The sequence below is a fragment of the Melanotaenia boesemani genome, chromosome 4 (assembly GCF_017639745.1).
Source record: "Melanotaenia boesemani isolate fMelBoe1 chromosome 4, fMelBoe1.pri, whole genome shotgun sequence".
NCBI lineage: Eukaryota > Metazoa > Chordata > Actinopteri > Atheriniformes > Melanotaeniidae > Melanotaenia > Melanotaenia boesemani.
In genome coordinates this window covers 40,317,699-40,335,370 of record NC_055685.1, presented here as the reverse complement: position 1 = coordinate 40,335,370, position 17,672 = coordinate 40,317,699, and the positions used below count along the sequence as shown (strand labels likewise).

The window sequence follows — 17,672 nt, the reverse complement described above, 5'->3', positions numbered from 1 at the left end:
TTTTTATTCTCATAACTGATGTTTACAAGAAGCCGACATTCAGCTGTACCCTGATGAACCAGACCCTGCACCTCAACTCTGGTTCTGGTTCCAGTTACATGGAGGACTCCTCTGTGCAGACACACCTCCTCCTCTCATCTCCACGTGTTTGTCCAGTCTGAAGTTCTAGTGGAACCGAACCTTTGACCATATAAGGAGAGGCCGCGCCACAAAAGGAAGCGCTTTTCTTTATATGGAAGAAAGTAGTCCCTCCGCAAGTTCCACAGCCACGTCTTTTTCACCTTTCCAGAATCAAAACACCTTAACGTGACATGTCCGTCCGATTAAAAACACAGTTCTTGAGAAGCTCGCGTGTGAACAGGGTAAGTAGAAAAACGGAACTATATTTCCATGCGGACGGGCATCTTTGGGTGCCGCTCGTCATTTCCTTATGTGTAGCGGAATGATCTGGGGGCCGGCCTTGCTGTGGAAAAACAACTTTCTAACTTTATTGTCGGATCAAATTGCGTTAAATTCACGCACACGATGTCGCGTGTGGTTTACTGTGACGTTCTGCGACCGATGCGCGCGACCCACCGCTGATTCCCGGAGTTTCCTGATGGCACGCGGGTCTACTTGTTGCTAAAGTAACGGCGCTGTTAGCCGCTTAGCTCCGTTAGCACCGCAGCTAGGGGGGCTGTTAGCCGACTCCGACCGTCCTGGGAGCTCCGAGCGCGGCCGAGGACTACCTGCTCCCAGCGCTGCCACAGGGGCTTCGGCTGGCCGGGAGGAAGAGGCTGCCAGGCTCGGACGTTAGCAACGGGAAATATCTACAGTCAACGGGTCGTAATGGGCACCAGAACCGGGTCCGGGCAGGCGGGTAACGGAGCCGGGTTGAGTAGCCTCCCAGTGAGCACAGCCGGGCCCGGATCCAACCCTGGTGCTGAGACGGATGGAGGCCGATTCGAGGACCGGGAGTACAGCACCGAGGTGGTTTACAGCGGCTCCGACCAGGACTCAGACTCAGGGGACGACGAGGGTTCCGGCGGGGACAGGAGGGGCGTGAAGCGGGAGAGGAGCGAGCCGGCAGACAAGACCTCCGGAGGCCTGAGCCGGGGTTACGGCGGGGTGAGCACCGGGGTGTCTGGAGTGAAACCCGGGAAGAAGACCAGGGGCCGGGTGAAGATCAAGATGGAGTTCATCGACAATAAACTGAGGCGGTACACAACCTTCAGCAAGAGGAAGACCGGCATCATGAAGAAGGTGAGTCCCTCAGAAACACACCTGCCAGGTAACCGCGGCTCATGTGATCTGAGTCCACAGTTCAGAATCTCTCTGGATCTTGGGTCAAATTTAGACCTCCAGGTGATCTCAGGTGTTCCCAAGTAGACTACTAGTGTCTGTCTCTGAAGTTTGACACATCTTTGTTGGACGACTTTCAGAGGATGTTCCAGGTCTGGGCTGAGACAGGTGAGACACACCTGAGACGGGCTGAACCAACACGTTTACTGATCCACAGCCAAGTGACCAATGGAAGCAGATTCATCAAACAATTGATCTGTCTCCTCTTGGCCCCGCCTCCTCCTTCTGCAGGCCTATGAGCTGTCCACGCTGACAGGTACCCAGGTGTTGCTGCTGGTCGCCAGCGAGACGGGCCACGTGTACACATTTGCCACCAGGAAGCTGCAACCAATGATCACGTCAGAGACGGGGAAGGCTCTGATCCAGACCTGCCTCAACTCTCCAGACTCCCCGCCACGGTCCGACCCGTCCACCGACCAGAGGATGAGCGCCACGGGCTTCGAGGAGACGGACCTCACCTACCAGGTGGCAGAGCCGGATGGCTGCTCTGACGGAGCAAAGGTAACTGGCGGTGGGTGTGGCATGTCATAAGAGGCGTGTCTTGTGGTGAGGGGGGTGTGTTTGGAAATGAAGGGGTGTGTTCATACTATGGCCAGGTTCTATGGCTCTTTTGAGGCAGTTCTGATCCAGATGAAGGGACTGCAGGTTAAAGTGGTGGCGAACTTCCTGTTTCCTTTCCCACTAACAGGAAGTTAGTGGCCTGTCCAGGTTAGGGCTGGGCGAAATGACCTAAAACTGATATCCTGATTACTTTTAGGCTTTATCCCGATAAACAATATACATTCTGATGTTTTAAACATTTCTTTAAAACTCAGCAAAACTCTGTAAATGTACTGGATGAATCCCGAGACGACGTCTGTAGGATATATAAAACGTCTGTAAGGTGAACACCGAGTATAAACTACCTCAGTAGCGTTGAAGCGTCTACGTGGGATTTTCTTCGTAGCCTCTGTCTGCAGGTCGGAGTGAAGCTCACCTCGGGCAGCAATATGAGGACAGCCGTGGACAGTATGCGGACAGTGTGTAGACAGCTGTGGAAAGAATGTAGACAGTATGAGGACAAAATGTGGACAGACTGTCCACAGCTGTCCGCAAACTGTCCACATTCTATGTGGACAATTTGCGGACACGATGTGGACATTATGCGAACAGCTGTGGACAGTTTGCAGACAGCTGTGGACAGAATGTGAACAGTTTGCGGACAGCTGTATGTGGACAGTATGTGGACAATTTGCGGACACGATGTGGACAGCTGTATGTGGACAGTATGCGAACAGCTGTGGACAGAATGTGGACAGTTTGCGGACAGCTGTGGACAGAATGTGGACAGCTGTATGTGGACAGTATGCGGACAGCTGTGGGCAGTTTGTGGACAACTGTGGACAGTTTGTGAATAGCTGTATGTGGGCAGTATGCGGACAGCTGTGGACAGTTTGTGGACAGTTGTGGACAGATTGTGGACAGCTGTGCACAGGATGTGGACAGTTTGTGGACAGCAGTGGACTGTTTGTGGACAGCTGTGGACAGAATGTTGACAGTTTTCGGACAGCTGTGGACAGTTTGCAGACACGATGTGGACAGCTGTATGTGGACAGTATGCGAACAGCTGTGGACAGAATGTGGACAGTTTGCGGACAGCTGTGGACAGTTGTGGACAGCTGTATGTGGACAGTTTGCGGACAACTGTGGACAGTTTGTGAATAGCTGTGGACAGTTTGTGGACAGAATGTTGACAGTTTTCGGACAGCTGTTGACAGTTTGCGGACAGCTGTGGACAGAATGTGGACAGTTTGCGGACAGCTGTGGGCAGTTTATGGACAGCTGTGGACAGTATGCGGACAGCTGTGGGCAGTTTGTGGACAACTGTGGACAGTTTGTGAATAGCTGTATGTGGACAGTATGCGGACAGCTGTGGTCAGTTTGTGGACAGCTGTGGACAGTTTGTGGACAGAATGTTGACAGTTTTCGGACAGCTGTTGACAGTTTGCGGACAGCTGTGGACAGAATGTGGACAGTTTGCGGACAGCTGTGGGCAGTTTATGGACAGCTGTGGACAGTATGCGGACAGCTGTGGACAGTTTGTGGACAGTATGCGGACAGCTGTGGACAGAATGTTGACAGTTTTTCGGACAGCTGTGGACAGATTGTGGACAGCTGTGGACAGTTTGCAGACAGCTGTATGTGGACAATTTGCGGACACGATGTGGACAGCTGTGTGTGGACAGTATGCGAACAGCTGTGGACAGAAGGTGGACATTATGCGAACAGCTGTGGACAGAATGTGGACAGTTTTCGGACAGCTGTGGACAGTTTGCGGACAGCTCTGGACAGTTTGCAGACAGCTGTATGTGGACAGTATGTGGACAATTTGCGGACACGATGTGGACAGCTGTATGTGGACAGTATGCGAACAGCTGTGGACAGAATGTGGACAGTTTGCGGACAGCTGTGGACAGAATGTGGACAGCTGTATGTGGACAGTATGCGGACAGCTGTGGGCAGTTTGTGGACAACTGTGGACAGTTTGTGAATAGCTGTATGTGGACAGTATGCGGACAGCTGTGGACAGTTTGTGGACAGATTGTGGACAGTTTGCGGACAGCAGTGGACTGTTTGCGGACAGCTGTGGACAGAATGTTGACAGTTTTCGGACAGCTGTGGACAGTTTGTGGACAGTTTGCGGACAGCTGTGGGCAGTTTATGGACAACTGTGGACAGTATGCGGACAGCTGTGGACAGTTTGTGGACAGCTGTATGTGGACAGTATGCGAACAGCTGTGGACAGAAGGTGGACATTATGCGGACAGCTGTGGACAGAATGTGGACAGCTGTATGTGGACAGTATGCGGACAGCTGTGGGCAGTTTGTGGACAACTGTGGACAGTTTGTGAATAGCTGTATGTGGACAGTATGCGGACAGCTGTGGACAGTTTGTGGACAGATTGTGGACAGGATGTGGACAGTTTGCGGACAGCAGTGGACTGTTTGTGGACAGCTGTGGACAGAATGTTGACAGTTTTCGGACAGCTGTGGACAGTTTGTGGACAGTTTGTGGACAGCTGTGGGCAGTTTATGGACAACTGTGGACAGTATGCGGACAGCTGTGGACAGTTTGTGGACAGCTGTATGTGGACAGTATGCGAACAGCTGTGGACAGAAGGTGGACATTATGCGGACAGCTGTGGACAGAATGTGGACAGCTGTATGTGGACAGTATGCGGACAGCTGTGGGCAGAATGTGGACAACTGTGGACAGTTTGCAGACAGCTGTATGTGGACAAATTGCGGACACGATGTGGACAGCTGTGTGTGGACAGTATGCGAACAGCTGTGGACAGAATGTGGACAGTTGTGGACAGCTGTATGTGGACAGTATGCGGACAGCTGTGGGCAGAATGTGGACAACTGTGGACAGTTTGTGAATAGCTGTATGTGGACAGTATGCGGACAGCTGTGGACAGTTTGCGGACAGCAGTGGACAGTTTGTGGACAGCTGTGGACAGGATGTGGACAGTTTGCGGACAGCTGTGGACAGGATGTGGACAGTTTTCGGACAGCTGTGGTCAGATTGTGGACAGTTTGCGGACAGCTGTGGACAGGATGTGGACAGCTGTGGACAGTTTTCGGACAGCTGTGGACAGTATGTGGACAGTTTACAGACAGCTGTATGTGGACAGTATGCGGACAGCTGTGGACAGATTGTGGACAGTTTGCGGACAGCAGTGGACAGTTTGTGGACAGCTGTGGACAGGATGTGGACAGTTTGCGGACAGCTGTGGACAGGATGTGGACAGTTTTCGGACAGCTGTGGTCAGATTGTGGACAGTTTGCGGACAGCTGTGGACAGGATGTGGACAGTTTGTGGACAACTGGACAGTTTGTGAATAGCTGTATGTGGACAATATGTGGACAGCTGTGGACAGTTTGCAGACAGCTGTATGTGGACAGAATATGGACAGTTTGCGGACAGCTGTGGACAGAATGTGGACAGTTTGCGGACAGCTGTGGACAGAATGTGGACAGTTTGCGGACAGCTGTGGACAGCTTGCAGACAGCTGTATGTGGACAGTATGTGGAGAATTTGCGGACACGATGTGGACAGCTGTATGTGGACAGTATGCGGACAGCTGTGGACAGCTGTGGACAACTGTGGACAGTTTGTGGACAGCTGTATGTGGACAGTATGCAGACAGCTGTGGACAGTTTGCGGACAGCTGTGGATAGAATGTGGACAGTTTGCGGACAGCTGTGGACAGGATGTGGACAGCAGTGGACAATTTGTGGACAGCTGTGGACAGTTTGTGGACAGCTGTGGACAGTTTGCGGACAGCTGTGGACAGAATGTTGACAGTTTTCGGACAGCTGTGGAGAGATTGTGGACAGTTTGCGGACAGCAGTGGACAGTTTGTGGACAGCTGTGGACAGGATGTGGACAGCTGTGGACAGTTTTCGGACAGCTGTGGACAGTTTGTGGACAGGATGTGGACAGTTTGCGGACAGCAGTGGACAGTTTGCAGACAGTTGTGGACAGCTGTATGTGGACAGTTTGCGGACAGCTGTGGACAGTTTGCAGACAGCTGTATGTGGACAGTATGTGGAGAATTTGCGGACACAATGTGGACAGCTGTATGTGGACAGTATGCGGACAGCTGTGGACAACTATGGACAGTTTGCGGACAGCTGTGGACAGGATGTGGACAGCAGTGGACAATTTGTGGACAGCTGTGGACAGTTTGTGGACAGCTGTGGACAGTTTGCGGACAGCTGTGGACAGAATGTTGACAGTTTTCGGACAGCTGTGGACAGATTGTGGACAGTTTGCGGACAGCAGTGGACAGTTTTCGGACAGCTGTGGACAGATTGTGGACAGTTTGCGGACAGCTGTGGACAGGATGTGGACAGTTTGCAGACAGCAGTGGACAGTTTGCAGACAGCTGTATGTGGACAGTATGTGGAGAATTTGCGGACACGATGTGGACAGCTGTATGTGGACAGTATGCGGACAGCTGTGGACAACTATGGACAGTTTGTGGACAGCTGTATGTGGACAGTATGCAGACAGCTGTGGACAGTTTGCGGACAGCTGTGGATAGAATGTGGACAGTTTGCGGACAGCTGTGGACAGGATGTGGACAGCAGTGGACAATTTGTGGACAGCTGTGGACAGTTTGTGGACAGCTGTGGACAGTTTGCGGACAGCTGTGGACAGAATGTTGACAGTTTTCGGACAGCTGTGGACAGATTGTGGACAGTTTGCGGACAGCAGTGGACAGTTTTCGGACAGCTGTGGACAGATTGTGGACAGTTTGCGGACAGCTGTGGACAGGATGTGGACAGTTTGCAGACAGCAGTGGACAGTTTGCAGACAGTTGTGGACAGCTTGCAGACAGCTGTATGTGGACAGTATGCGGACAGCTGTGGACAACTGTGGACAGTTTGTGGACAGCTGTGGACAGTTTGCGGACAGCTGTGGACAGAATGTTGACAGTTTTCGGACAGCTGTGGACAGATTGTGGACAGTTTGCGGACAGCAGTGGACAGTTTTCGGACAGCTGTGGACAGATTGTGGACAGTTTGCGGACAGCTGTGGACAGGATGTGGACAGTTTGCAGACAGCAGTGGACAGTTTGCAGACAGTTGTGGACAGCTTGCAGACAGCTGTATGTGGACAGTATGTGGAGAATTTGCGGACACGATGTGGACAGCTGTATGTGGACAGTATGCGGACAGCTGTGGACAGCTGTGGACAACTGTGGACAGTTTGTGGACAGCTGTATGTGGACAGTATGCAGACAGCTGTGGACAGTTTGCGGACAGCTGTGGATAGAATGTGGACAGTTTGCGGACAGCTGTGGACAGGATGTGGACAGCAGTGGACAATTTGTGGACAGCTGTGGACAGTTTGTGGACAGCTGTGGACAGAATGTTGACAGTTTTCGGACAGCTGTGGACAGATTGTGGACAGTTTGCGGACAGCAGTGGACAGTTTGTGGACAGCTGTGGACAGTTTTCGGACAGCTGTGGACAGTTTGCGGACAGCTGTGGACAGGATATGGACAGTTTGCGGACAGCAGTGGACAGTTTGCAGACAGTTGTGGACAGCTGTATGTGGACAGTTTGCGGACAGCTGTGGACAGTTTGCGGACAGCTGGGGACAGTTTGCGGACATATGGCCCGGTCCAGACCTGCTTCTCCAGATCTGGTTCTGCTGGCCCGGTCTGAATCATCATCGTCTGCACGATAAGGAGAGAAAGTCGAGATCAAATCCTTCTCTCTGACTCTTCATCCTGATTCAGATCTGGGGTTCAGTTCTGGACTCCTTGGTGTCTTAGGACTGTGAACGTAAGCATTTGGCCATTCAGAGCAGATCCTGGACCACAGAGCAGATCAGGGGTTTTCAGCGTCACCATAGCAGGTCCAGGTCTCTGTGACAGGAAAGGTTCTGAAGCGACTCCTGTTGTCTCCTCCAGGACCCGATCAAGCTGTCCTCCTCCTCCTCATCTTCATCCTCCCTCCAGGTCCAGACCAGCTCCCCGTCCTGGCAGCCCCCCTCCTCCACTAATGGGACAGTCCTGAAGACGTCGGCAAGCGTCGTCCTTCCTGGAGGAATCACCTTCATGTCAGGTAGGTGGGCGGGGCTTCAAGGTGAATTTATTTGTACACTCCAGCAGGAAGCAGTAATAAAGAAAAAACATTAAAAAGATTAAAAGAAATGCAGTTAATGAAATAAAAACAGATAAAATGTAAGAAATAAAGTTCCAGTGTGGAAAGACAATATTAAAACATGATTCCAGCTTAAAGAACCAGATCCAGATCTGGACTGTAAATAAAAACTAGTCCATGCAGCAGAGAACAGGTGGGTCTTTAACCTGGATCTAAATAAACTGAGTGTTTCAGCTGATCTGAGGCTTTCTGGGAGTTTGTTCCAGACATGTGGAGCATAGAAGCTGAATGCAGCTTCTCCATGTCTGGTTCTGACTCTGGAACAGATAAGAACCTGGATCCAGATGACCTGAGGGTTCTGGTAGGTTCATACTGGGTCAAGAGGTCTCTGATGTATGTTGGTCCTAAACCATTCAGATCTTTGTAGACCAGCAGCAGAACTTTAAAGTCTATCCTCTGACGGACCGGCAGCCAGTGTAAAGACCTCAGAGCTGGACTGATGTGGTCCTCTCTCTTGGTCTTAGTGAGGACAACCAGAACCTGCTGCTTCGATGCTCATTCAATAACCTGTCTCTGGCGCCGTCCCCTCCCTTTCTTTACCTGTCCACAGGTGCCTCTCTGCCCCCCGGTGCCCACACTATCCCCCTCAGCCAGCTGCAGGGCCAACCTGTGGCCCTCCAGAGCCCCACAGCTCCCGCCACCACGCTGCAGGCTCCGCCCACTCAACAAACCACCCTGCTCCGCCTCCCTGCCGCTGTGTCACTGTCAGGTGAGCATTTAGCCCCCACCTGGTTCGGTCCACTGGTCTGGGACCAGAACCTCGACCAGGTGAACTCAGGTGTATGTCTGTCTCCAGGTACTGGAGTCTCTCAGCAACTTCAGACCATCCAGGTGCAGTCCAGCAGTCAGCCGGCCAATCAGATCGCCTCTGACATCAACAGCCCGTCCTCCTCTACAGGTGAGTGTGGCCCTGCCTCCCCCTGCTGATAGTAAACAGCTGACTGATGAACTTCCTGTTTCTTCTCCAGCTGCCAGCCTTCCTGTCTCCATTGTTTCTTCTTCCTCGTCCTCCTCTTCCTCCTCCGTGACAGGGCACATGATGTACCCTGGCAGTCACACGGTCATGTACACCGCCCCGACGCCATCCCTGGGCGACGGCGGCCTCACCGTGCTCAACACCTTCCCCCAGACAGGCCACACCCAGTCACATGACCCGGGTACGGTGATGTCAGACGCGTTGGGTCAGAACAGGCCGTGGTCTGGATCAGCTGATTAACTTGTTCTTGTTGTTCACAGCTGCCGTCCAGCAGGTCTTCCTCACGTCTCTTCCTCCAGTCGCCACACAGATCCCGGTCTCTGCGGTCCAGCTGCACCCGGTATACACACACACACGCGCGGTTTGGGTTGCCACGGTAACCAAGGAACCACAGCTGTTTTTTTCCTGCTCTTTCAAAATATTGTTGAAAATATTTCAGCGTTTCCGACAGCTGTGTGTTTATTTGGACGGGACGACACGTATTCATGAACGATGTTGTCTTAAATATCCGTCGTCCCGGAAACGCAGCGTCGGTAGAGCAGCACCATCGTAAGAATGAACTAGGGATGCACCGATATGAAAATTTTGGCAGATACCGATATCCGATATTAATATTGTTGTTATGGCCGATAACCGATATTTACCGATGTCGATATATATATTTTGTTTTAAAAGGTTTAAGATTATCAAATTCTGTACAAAGTGAAATAAAGCAAACATTAGGGGCGTTAGCTTCCCACCATTGTTTGTGAAGTTCTGGATGGCAGTTTTTCAGATGACATATCAAATTTGTGGTGCTGAACGAGTTCACACGGCATCCTCCTCGCTTTACTTCAACTTTGCAGATATTGCATACTGCTTTTCGAGTACCTTCTTTTTACACTGTAAAAATTACCACACAGCTGAAATTGCTTTTTGCTTCAGTTACATCCCACAATGTAGTGCTGCATCGCTGTCACAAGTCCAAACATGGCTGCATGGCCAAACCTTCCAACACACGTACACAATCAACAATTATATGAAAATAAATATCGGCTGTTAATATCGGCCCAGTTTTGCGTATCGGACCGATACCGATATTAATGCCGATATATCGTGCATCCCTAGAATAAACTGTACGAAAGACAAAGTCTACGGTAAATAAAGTCCCTGTATTAATGAGGGGCCGATGTTCAGAGCGATGCTGTCAATCACTTCGCCACCGGCTGCTAATGATACGGTTTTAACCGGTTTCATGAAATCAGTTGTAACAAAAAGAAATCAACACATCAAGAAAAGTTTTATCTTTCAGCTTCGGCGTTCTTCCACTCAGAGCAGTTTCCTAACGTAAATATGAACAAACGGGCGGTTCCTCCTGTTCTTCGCATCCTGAACAGCCGGCCTGTCGTAGTTTAACAACTCGCTGTCAGCTGAGCTGAGCCACGGAGCCTCCACCCCTCAGGCTGGATCAGAGGCAGCTGTGAGGAAAGGTAAACGTAACGCCCTCGTATGAGAGGGTCTGACCAGCACCGCTCCTCATTGGGAAGATAAACTACCATCATTCACCTCCGTCTCCAAAAGTCTCCAATAATACCAGAAGAACCAGCTAGAGGGTCTGAAAACTCGCTAAATACAACCAAAAAGTGGCTAAGCTGGTAATAACTTCCCATAAGACCCGCCTCTTTCCACACTCATCTTACATTGGCCCGAAAAGAACAATGAAGAACTTGCAGCTCTATTCTGAGCAATTTGAAGTTTCCTAAGATGCGTAGCAGCGACCAGATAACAGGACAGGACTCCAGACGAGCCGGGGCGATGGACCTCACCACATTCTGCATCACAGACGGCGGAACGTAGGCAGATAGCAGCGCCTCAACCCATCTTAAAACGATGCGATCCATGACGCCAGTTCGGTCTTGGTTACCTCCTCCTGAGACTTCTCCTACAAACAATTTAAGTGCTGTAGCATTAGCAAGAGCACGCCTCGTACCAATTCAATGGATTTAGTTTTTGCATCATATAATACGAGCTGGTTCATTCTGGCCCATTTGGTTATGTTGTTCCACCTGAAGCTTCCCAGAACAACAGAACAAAGTGGAGTCATCAACATACATGATCAGGTCGGCATGTTTTACAGCACGAGGTAAATCAATATAAACTGACAATGAAAGAGGACATAGACAGCTGCCCTGCGGGACTCCACAAGACAGATTCCTACGGCAGAAAAGCTACCATAAAAAATACAAGCTGTGTCCTGCCTGACAGGTAACTCTGGATCCAGGCCGACGCTGAGGGAGGGAAGCCATAACATTTGAGCTGGGAGAACGCCATGATCAATACCATCAACGGCAGCACTGAAGTCCAGGAGCACGACTAGTTCCTTGTTTGACGTTAACCAGTTGCCAGCATGCGAACCACTGCTGTGCTGGTAGACCTGCTCCATATGCCTGCTGGGCAACTGTAATAAATATTTACAGTAAAAATGATAAAAGACTTGATTAAAAGTGATTCTCTGGAGCATTTTGCTGAGTACAGGGAGAGGACTAATCGGTCTGTAGTTAGAGGAGTTGAGACTGGCCTGAGTACCACGGAGCGCATGGCTTTCCGCTCGTCGTCTGGAATCTCCTGATCCAGGTCCCTATCCCAGCATACGTCCACTTCCCGTATTTCTGTGCTTCCAGTAAACTCATAAACTTGTTTTTATCTGCTGTTTTATGAAAAATCTCCTGAATTTTAGTCGTACCGTACCGAGTAAGCATTTTATGTGAAAGTTAAACAGATTATATTTGCTTTAATGAAAGGATCTGAATCCAGCATGAAAAACCAGACTGGATCCATTTATCCCAAAGGCAACCTCTTATCTGGGACACTTACAGCCTGCGGAGGATCTGCTTGTTACACTTGGGCGAGTTTTTATCTGATGCGAACTTTCCCAACTGGCAGCAGCCAGCACCGGGTCCTGGGAGGGACCTGGTCTGTCTGGGAGAGGACGGCTCTGCTATCCCGGCCACAGGGGGGTCTTTGTAGGGGGTAGGTGAGTTTTCCATGGCTGAGATAGAGAAGCAGAGGTTGCCCGTCTACCTGGTCAGACTGACTTTTCTATCATCCTGTTTTAGGAAGTGAGGAAGGAAGATGGCGTGGAAGTGACTGGAATCATGGCCGTTAATCATTTTTACTAAACTGAGGCTGCTGTCGGAGTTTTCTGAATGACTGGGAATATGTTGGCTTCATTAAAATTTTCGTCCTGGCACGCATCTTCATTTCCAATTCTTTCTGATATCTCGGGGGCACATTTGGGATGACGGCATGGCTTCAGATTTTAATCATTCGACAGTGATCCGGGTATCTCTGAAAGCAGGTTTATCTCCAGAACTGAGGATACTAGTAAAGCATCATCTGCGTAGAGTAAAAGCCTCTGGCCTGAAGAGACACAGAAGATCCTTGTCGGACTCCACGGTTCAGCCTGCTAAAGGTCCAGTGATCGCATTGGTTAGGGCTGTGGCTGGTGGATCAGTATACATTCATTCCACCCACTTCCAAAATATTGGACCAAATTCAAATTTTCCCAGCAAATAAAACATAAACAGGAACTCGCATTATCAAACTTCTCAGCATCTAGTGAAACGGCAGCAGTTGGCGTGTCGTCCACATCATGTGCATCTGCAGAGCTCCTGTTCGCTCTTCTAGGCCCAGACGAGATTGTTCCTCTCTGGGAACTTTCTCTCGCTGTCTAGGACAGAACAAGGTTTTAGCTGGTTCAGTTTGCTCTGTGTTACTTTTCCAGGCTTTTAATATCTTGATCTAGTTTAAGTTTCCTTTGGCTCTGCGAGCTTCTCTGAACAACACCCCCCCCCCTCAGGAAGGATCTGAAAGCATCCCACATGACTGCATGGTCCTCTATACAGCTTTCATTATGCTCCCAGAATTCCTGTATTTCAGATTTAATAAAGTTGAAATTTTCTTCCCCGTTTAGCACACAGTTGTTAAACCACCATCTCAAGCTTTTTTCCGTTCTAGAGGATAGAGGACTGAACCGACTGGTGCGTGGTCCGACCGTTTCCAGTTCAGCCCGACTGACCTTAGTGCAAGAAAACAAAATCCATCCCCGAATAACTTGAGTCCTTTTTATGTGGATGCAATGCTCTGCAGCTGTCAAGAAGACCTGGCAGCATCTAGTACAACACCAGCTATGTGGGCTTGAGTGGGTCGTTTCATCCATTATTACCTTACATTTTTGTTCTCTTTATCTAATCAAGTGACAGATTTCATGAAAAAGTCTGGGTCTACAGAATTAGGAGCGTAAGTATTAGTGATGGTCCTCTGAGCCTCTACAGCACGTCCAGTAAAACCATCGACCTTCAGAGACTCAGTCCTCTGTTCCTGGAGGAGAATGTACTATACTGCTGAGATTAGCAGCTTCCTCAGTATTAAGATGGGTTTCTGGAATGAGGGCTATATGAGCCTTTTCTAGTTTTAAATATGTGAGGATTTCTTTCCTTTTGATCGCGTTAAAGCACCCCTATATATACACACACTGCTCAGAAACATAAAGGGACACTTAAACAACACAATTTAACTCCAAGTCAGTCACACGTGTGTGAAATCAAACTGTCCACTTAGAAGAAACACTGACTGAAATCAGTTCCACATGTTATGTAAATGGAACAAACAGGTGGAAATTATCGGCAGTTAGCAGGACCCCCCAATAAAGGAGGTTCTGCAGGTGGTGACCACAGACCACGTCTCACTTCCTGGTTTCTGGCTGATGTTTTGGTGACTTTTGAATGCTGGTGGTGCTTTCACTCTAGTGGTAGCATGAGACGGAGTCTACAACCCACACAAGTGGCTCAGGTAGTGCAGCTCATGCAGGATGGCTCATCAATGCGAGCTGTGGCCAGAAGGTTTGCTGTGTCTGTCAGCGTCGTGTCCAGAGCATGGAGGCGCTACCAGGAGACGTGGAGGAGGCCGTAGGAGGCAACAACCCAGCAGCAGGACGCTACCTCCACCTTTGTACAAGGAGGACCAGGAGGAGCAGTGCCAGAGCCCTGCAACATGACCTCCAGCAGGACACAAATGTGCATGTGTAGCTCAAACGGTCAGAAACAGACTCCATGAGGGAGGTATGAGGGCCGATGTCCACAGGTGGGGGTTGTGTTTACAGACCAACACGGTGCAGGACGTTTGGCTTTTACCAGAGAAAACACCAAGATTGGTAACTTCACCACTGGCGCCCTGCGTTCTTCACAGATGAAAGCAGGTTCACACTGAGCACATGAGACAGACGAGACAGAGTCTGGAGACGCCGTGGAGAACGTTCTGCTGCCTGCAACGTCCTCCAGCATGACCGGTTTAGCAGTGGGTCAGTAATTTGGGGGGGGGGGGGATCTGGGACATCATGTCTTCATCCACCAACACCACGTTGACCACAGACTGTCCAGGAGTTGGCAGATGCTTTAGTCCAGGTCTGGAGGAGATCCCTCAGGAAACCATCCACCACCTCATCAGGAGCATGTCCAGGCGTTGTAGGGAGGTCCTACAGGCACGTGGAGGCCACACACACTACTGAGCCTCATTCTGACTTGTTTTAAGGACATTACATCAAAGCTGGATCTGCCTGTAGTTGTTTTTCCACTTTAATTTGAAGTGTGACTCCAAATCCAGACCTCCATGGGTTAATAAATATGATTTCCATTAATTATTTTTGTGTGATTTTGTTGTCACCACATTCAGCTATGTAAAGAACAAAGTGTTTAAAAAGAAGATTTCATTCATTCAGATCTAGGATGTTATTTCAGTGTTCCCTTTGTTTTTTTAACAGTGTATTTATATGTATGTATGTGTTCCCTTTGCAATATGCTACAAGTTGGTTATTAAAGGTTCACCGAGCCATTGCATCACAACATATTAGCAGGAAGAATTCTCCATAAACCACAATAAATTAGCACAATGAAGGTTAAAAAGCTCTGACCTAAAGGCGTGGTATTCAGTACTAATTATATAAAAGACAAGCAAAGATAATGAAAAAGGGTGTGGCTATACACAAACACACACAGCTGTGTGTGTGCGCATGTGCCCTTATATCAGAAAACAAGTTAGACATTGTAGTGGAGGCTCTGCTTCATGTCGTTATAGGTCTAATGGTGACACTTTTTAGGAAGATTACTACACATCCATTCCGGAATAACTGCCGTTAATGGCTCGCGTCAGAATGCTGAGCTCAGTCCAGATGATTAAATCTCAGGTCCTGTTTATACCCAGAAAATCAGCATCAGTCCGGAGACAAAGAAAAGATCACTGCTAGCGGTACCAATGAACAGTCCCAAGTCCGGAAAATTTGTCTACTGTGACAGCAGCTCCCTGCTCCATCCAAAGCGTTTGCTCACGCCAGAATCCATGGAGTTCATTTTATTCCCTAAAACGTGTCCCTGTCCACATGCATATAATATCCCACTTTTCAGTGTTTTCTTCGGTATCCTTCTAGTAGCGTTACTCCGTAGTATATTTTCATGTACTGTCTTTTGTTCACTCTCATTTACCGCTTCGACTCCCCTTCTGTTCACTCTCATTTACCGCCTCGACTCCCCTTCTGTTCACTCTCATTTACCGCCTCGACTCCCCTTCTGTTCACTCTCATTTACCGCCTCGACTCCCCTTCTGTTCACTCTCATTAACCGCCTCGACTCCCCTTCTGTTCACTCTCATTTACCGCCTCGACTCCCCTTCTGTTCACTCTCATTTACCGCCTCGACTCCCCTTCTGTTCACTCTCATTTACCGCCTAGACTCCCCTTCTGTTCACTCTCATTTACCGCCTCGACTCCCCTTCTGTTCACTCTCATTTACCGCCTAGACTCCCCTTCTGTTCACTCTCATTTACCGCCTCGACTCCCCCTTCTGTTCACTCTCATTTACCGCCTCGACTCCCCTTCTGTTCACTCTCATTTACCGCTTCGACTCCCCTTCTGTTCACTCTCATTTACCGCCTCGACTCCCCTTCTGTTCACTCTCATTTACCGCCTCGACTCCCCTTCTGTTCACTCTCATTTACCGCCTCGACTCCCCTTCTGTTCACTCTCATTTACCGCCTCGACTCCCCTTCTGTTCACTCTCATTTACCGCCTCGACTCCCCTTCTGTTCACTCTCATTTACCGCCTAGACTCCCCTTCTGTTCACTCTCATTTACCGCCTCGACTCCCCCTTCTGTTCACTCTCATTTACCGCCTCGACTCCCCCTTCTGGCTCAGAAACAGCAGCCAGACTCTCGAGATGGTCTTAATGTCCTGCAGCTCGGTCATTGTGGTCGTGGCCTCTTGTGGGATGAGTCCACCATCTTTGTTGCTTCCGCCGCCCCCACAGTGTTCTTCCACGTTGGTTTTCGATGGGTGACCTGTAAAATAGTGTTGGAGCCCATGATGCCGGTGTTGTCCTTGCCTCTGGGCAACATGGCCGATACAAGCGCACACTGACATTGTTTTGTTTGTTTAGATGGTCATCAGCCAGCAGAGCAGCAGCAGCCTGACGGAGCTGCAGGTCGTCAGTCTGGACGTCCACCAATCAAAGGAGGACTGAGGCTCATGTGACTGACATCAGCTGTGTCGTCTGGACGTCATCATGTTTTATTTCCTTCCTGTTTGTGATTATCATGTAAACAACAACGTGGGAAGGGGCTGGACCTTCAGGTGAGCTCACCTGAGAGTCAGAAAACTGCCCAAGGATCTCATGACACATTACATGAAATTACATGATGTGATATGACAGGACGTTCCTGATCAGCTTGACGATCAGTAATCAGATCAGCTGACTGAAATAACTTTATTAACACAGCACCGCGCTGATCTGGTCCACTTAGAGCTGCTGCTGGTTCTACCAAAACCCTGGACTGATTCAGGCTGGATGTTGTGTTCAAGGACGGTCAGTCGTTTGGAGACTTCACCTGGATCTCAAAGATGGACTAAAGCTGGACTCAGACCAGCTTCAAGATGTTCTGAACCAGCACAGACGCTGGTCCGATCTCGGAGGAAGAAGTTTTGCAACAGGCTTCACTGCTTCCTGTTTGATAATGCCATCAGCCGTTTCCTCTGATGATCAATAAACCTTGTTTTGGAGAAAACCTGTATATGTCTGTCTGTTTTCTTTAATATTAAGGATCCAGGCCCTTCCAGAAACCCAGTTCTGTAGAAACTGAGTTTCTTGAACCTGAATCAGGGAAACTGGAGAGCTCCAACCCTGAGTCTTTCGCTATGGTAACTGTTGACAGCTTTCCTATTTCCTGTTTATGTACTGGTCTAACTGGTCCATAAAACTCAGTAGATGGGCAGTCCAACGATCACTGGACCTTCTTTCTCTGTGGTCCCTGTTCCCAAATTATTTATCCAGTCAGCAGAGAACTCTCCGTCCTGACCCAATGATTGGTGGTGAACATGCTAACCGCGGTGAACGTGCTAACAGTTGGTGGTAAAGACACTAGCGGTGGTGAATGCGCTAATGTTTGGCAGTGTACATGCTAACAGTTGACTGTGAACATGCTAACTGTGTTAAAAATACTAATAGTTAGCGGTGAACATGCTAACCGTGTTGAAAATACTAATAGTTAGCGGTGAACATGCTAACCGAGTTAAAAATACTAATAGTTAGCGGTGAACATGCTAACCGT

At 49.4% G+C, this 17,672-nt stretch overlaps 1 protein-coding gene across 3 annotated transcripts; it reads left to right on the top strand.

Moving 5' to 3' along the window:
- Nucleotides 1-277: 277 nt before the first annotated feature.
- LOC121638922 (serum response factor-like) lies at nt 278-17,129 on the top strand. Of its 3 annotated transcripts, XR_006010109.1 has the most exons (9): nt 281-1,242; nt 1,573-1,842; nt 7,812-7,965; nt 8,615-8,773; nt 8,861-8,962; nt 9,033-9,221; nt 9,301-9,380; nt 16,505-16,698; nt 16,869-17,129. XR_006010109.1 is itself a non-coding variant. In XM_041984020.1 (8 exons), the coding sequence occupies exons 1-8, from the start codon at nt 829-831 to the stop codon at nt 16,586-16,588; spliced, it is 1,404 nt and encodes a 467-aa protein (XP_041839954.1). In that variant the 5' UTR covers nt 278-828; the 3' UTR covers nt 16,589-17,129. The 3 variants fall into 3 exon arrangements, 2 of the variants coding, with proteins under 2 accessions (XP_041839954.1, XP_041839953.1); XM_041984020.1 differs by having other exon boundaries at nt 278-1,242; nt 7,860-7,965; nt 16,505-17,129; XM_041984019.1 differs by having other exon boundaries at nt 16,505-17,129.
- Nucleotides 17,130-17,672: the final 543 nt, after the last annotated feature.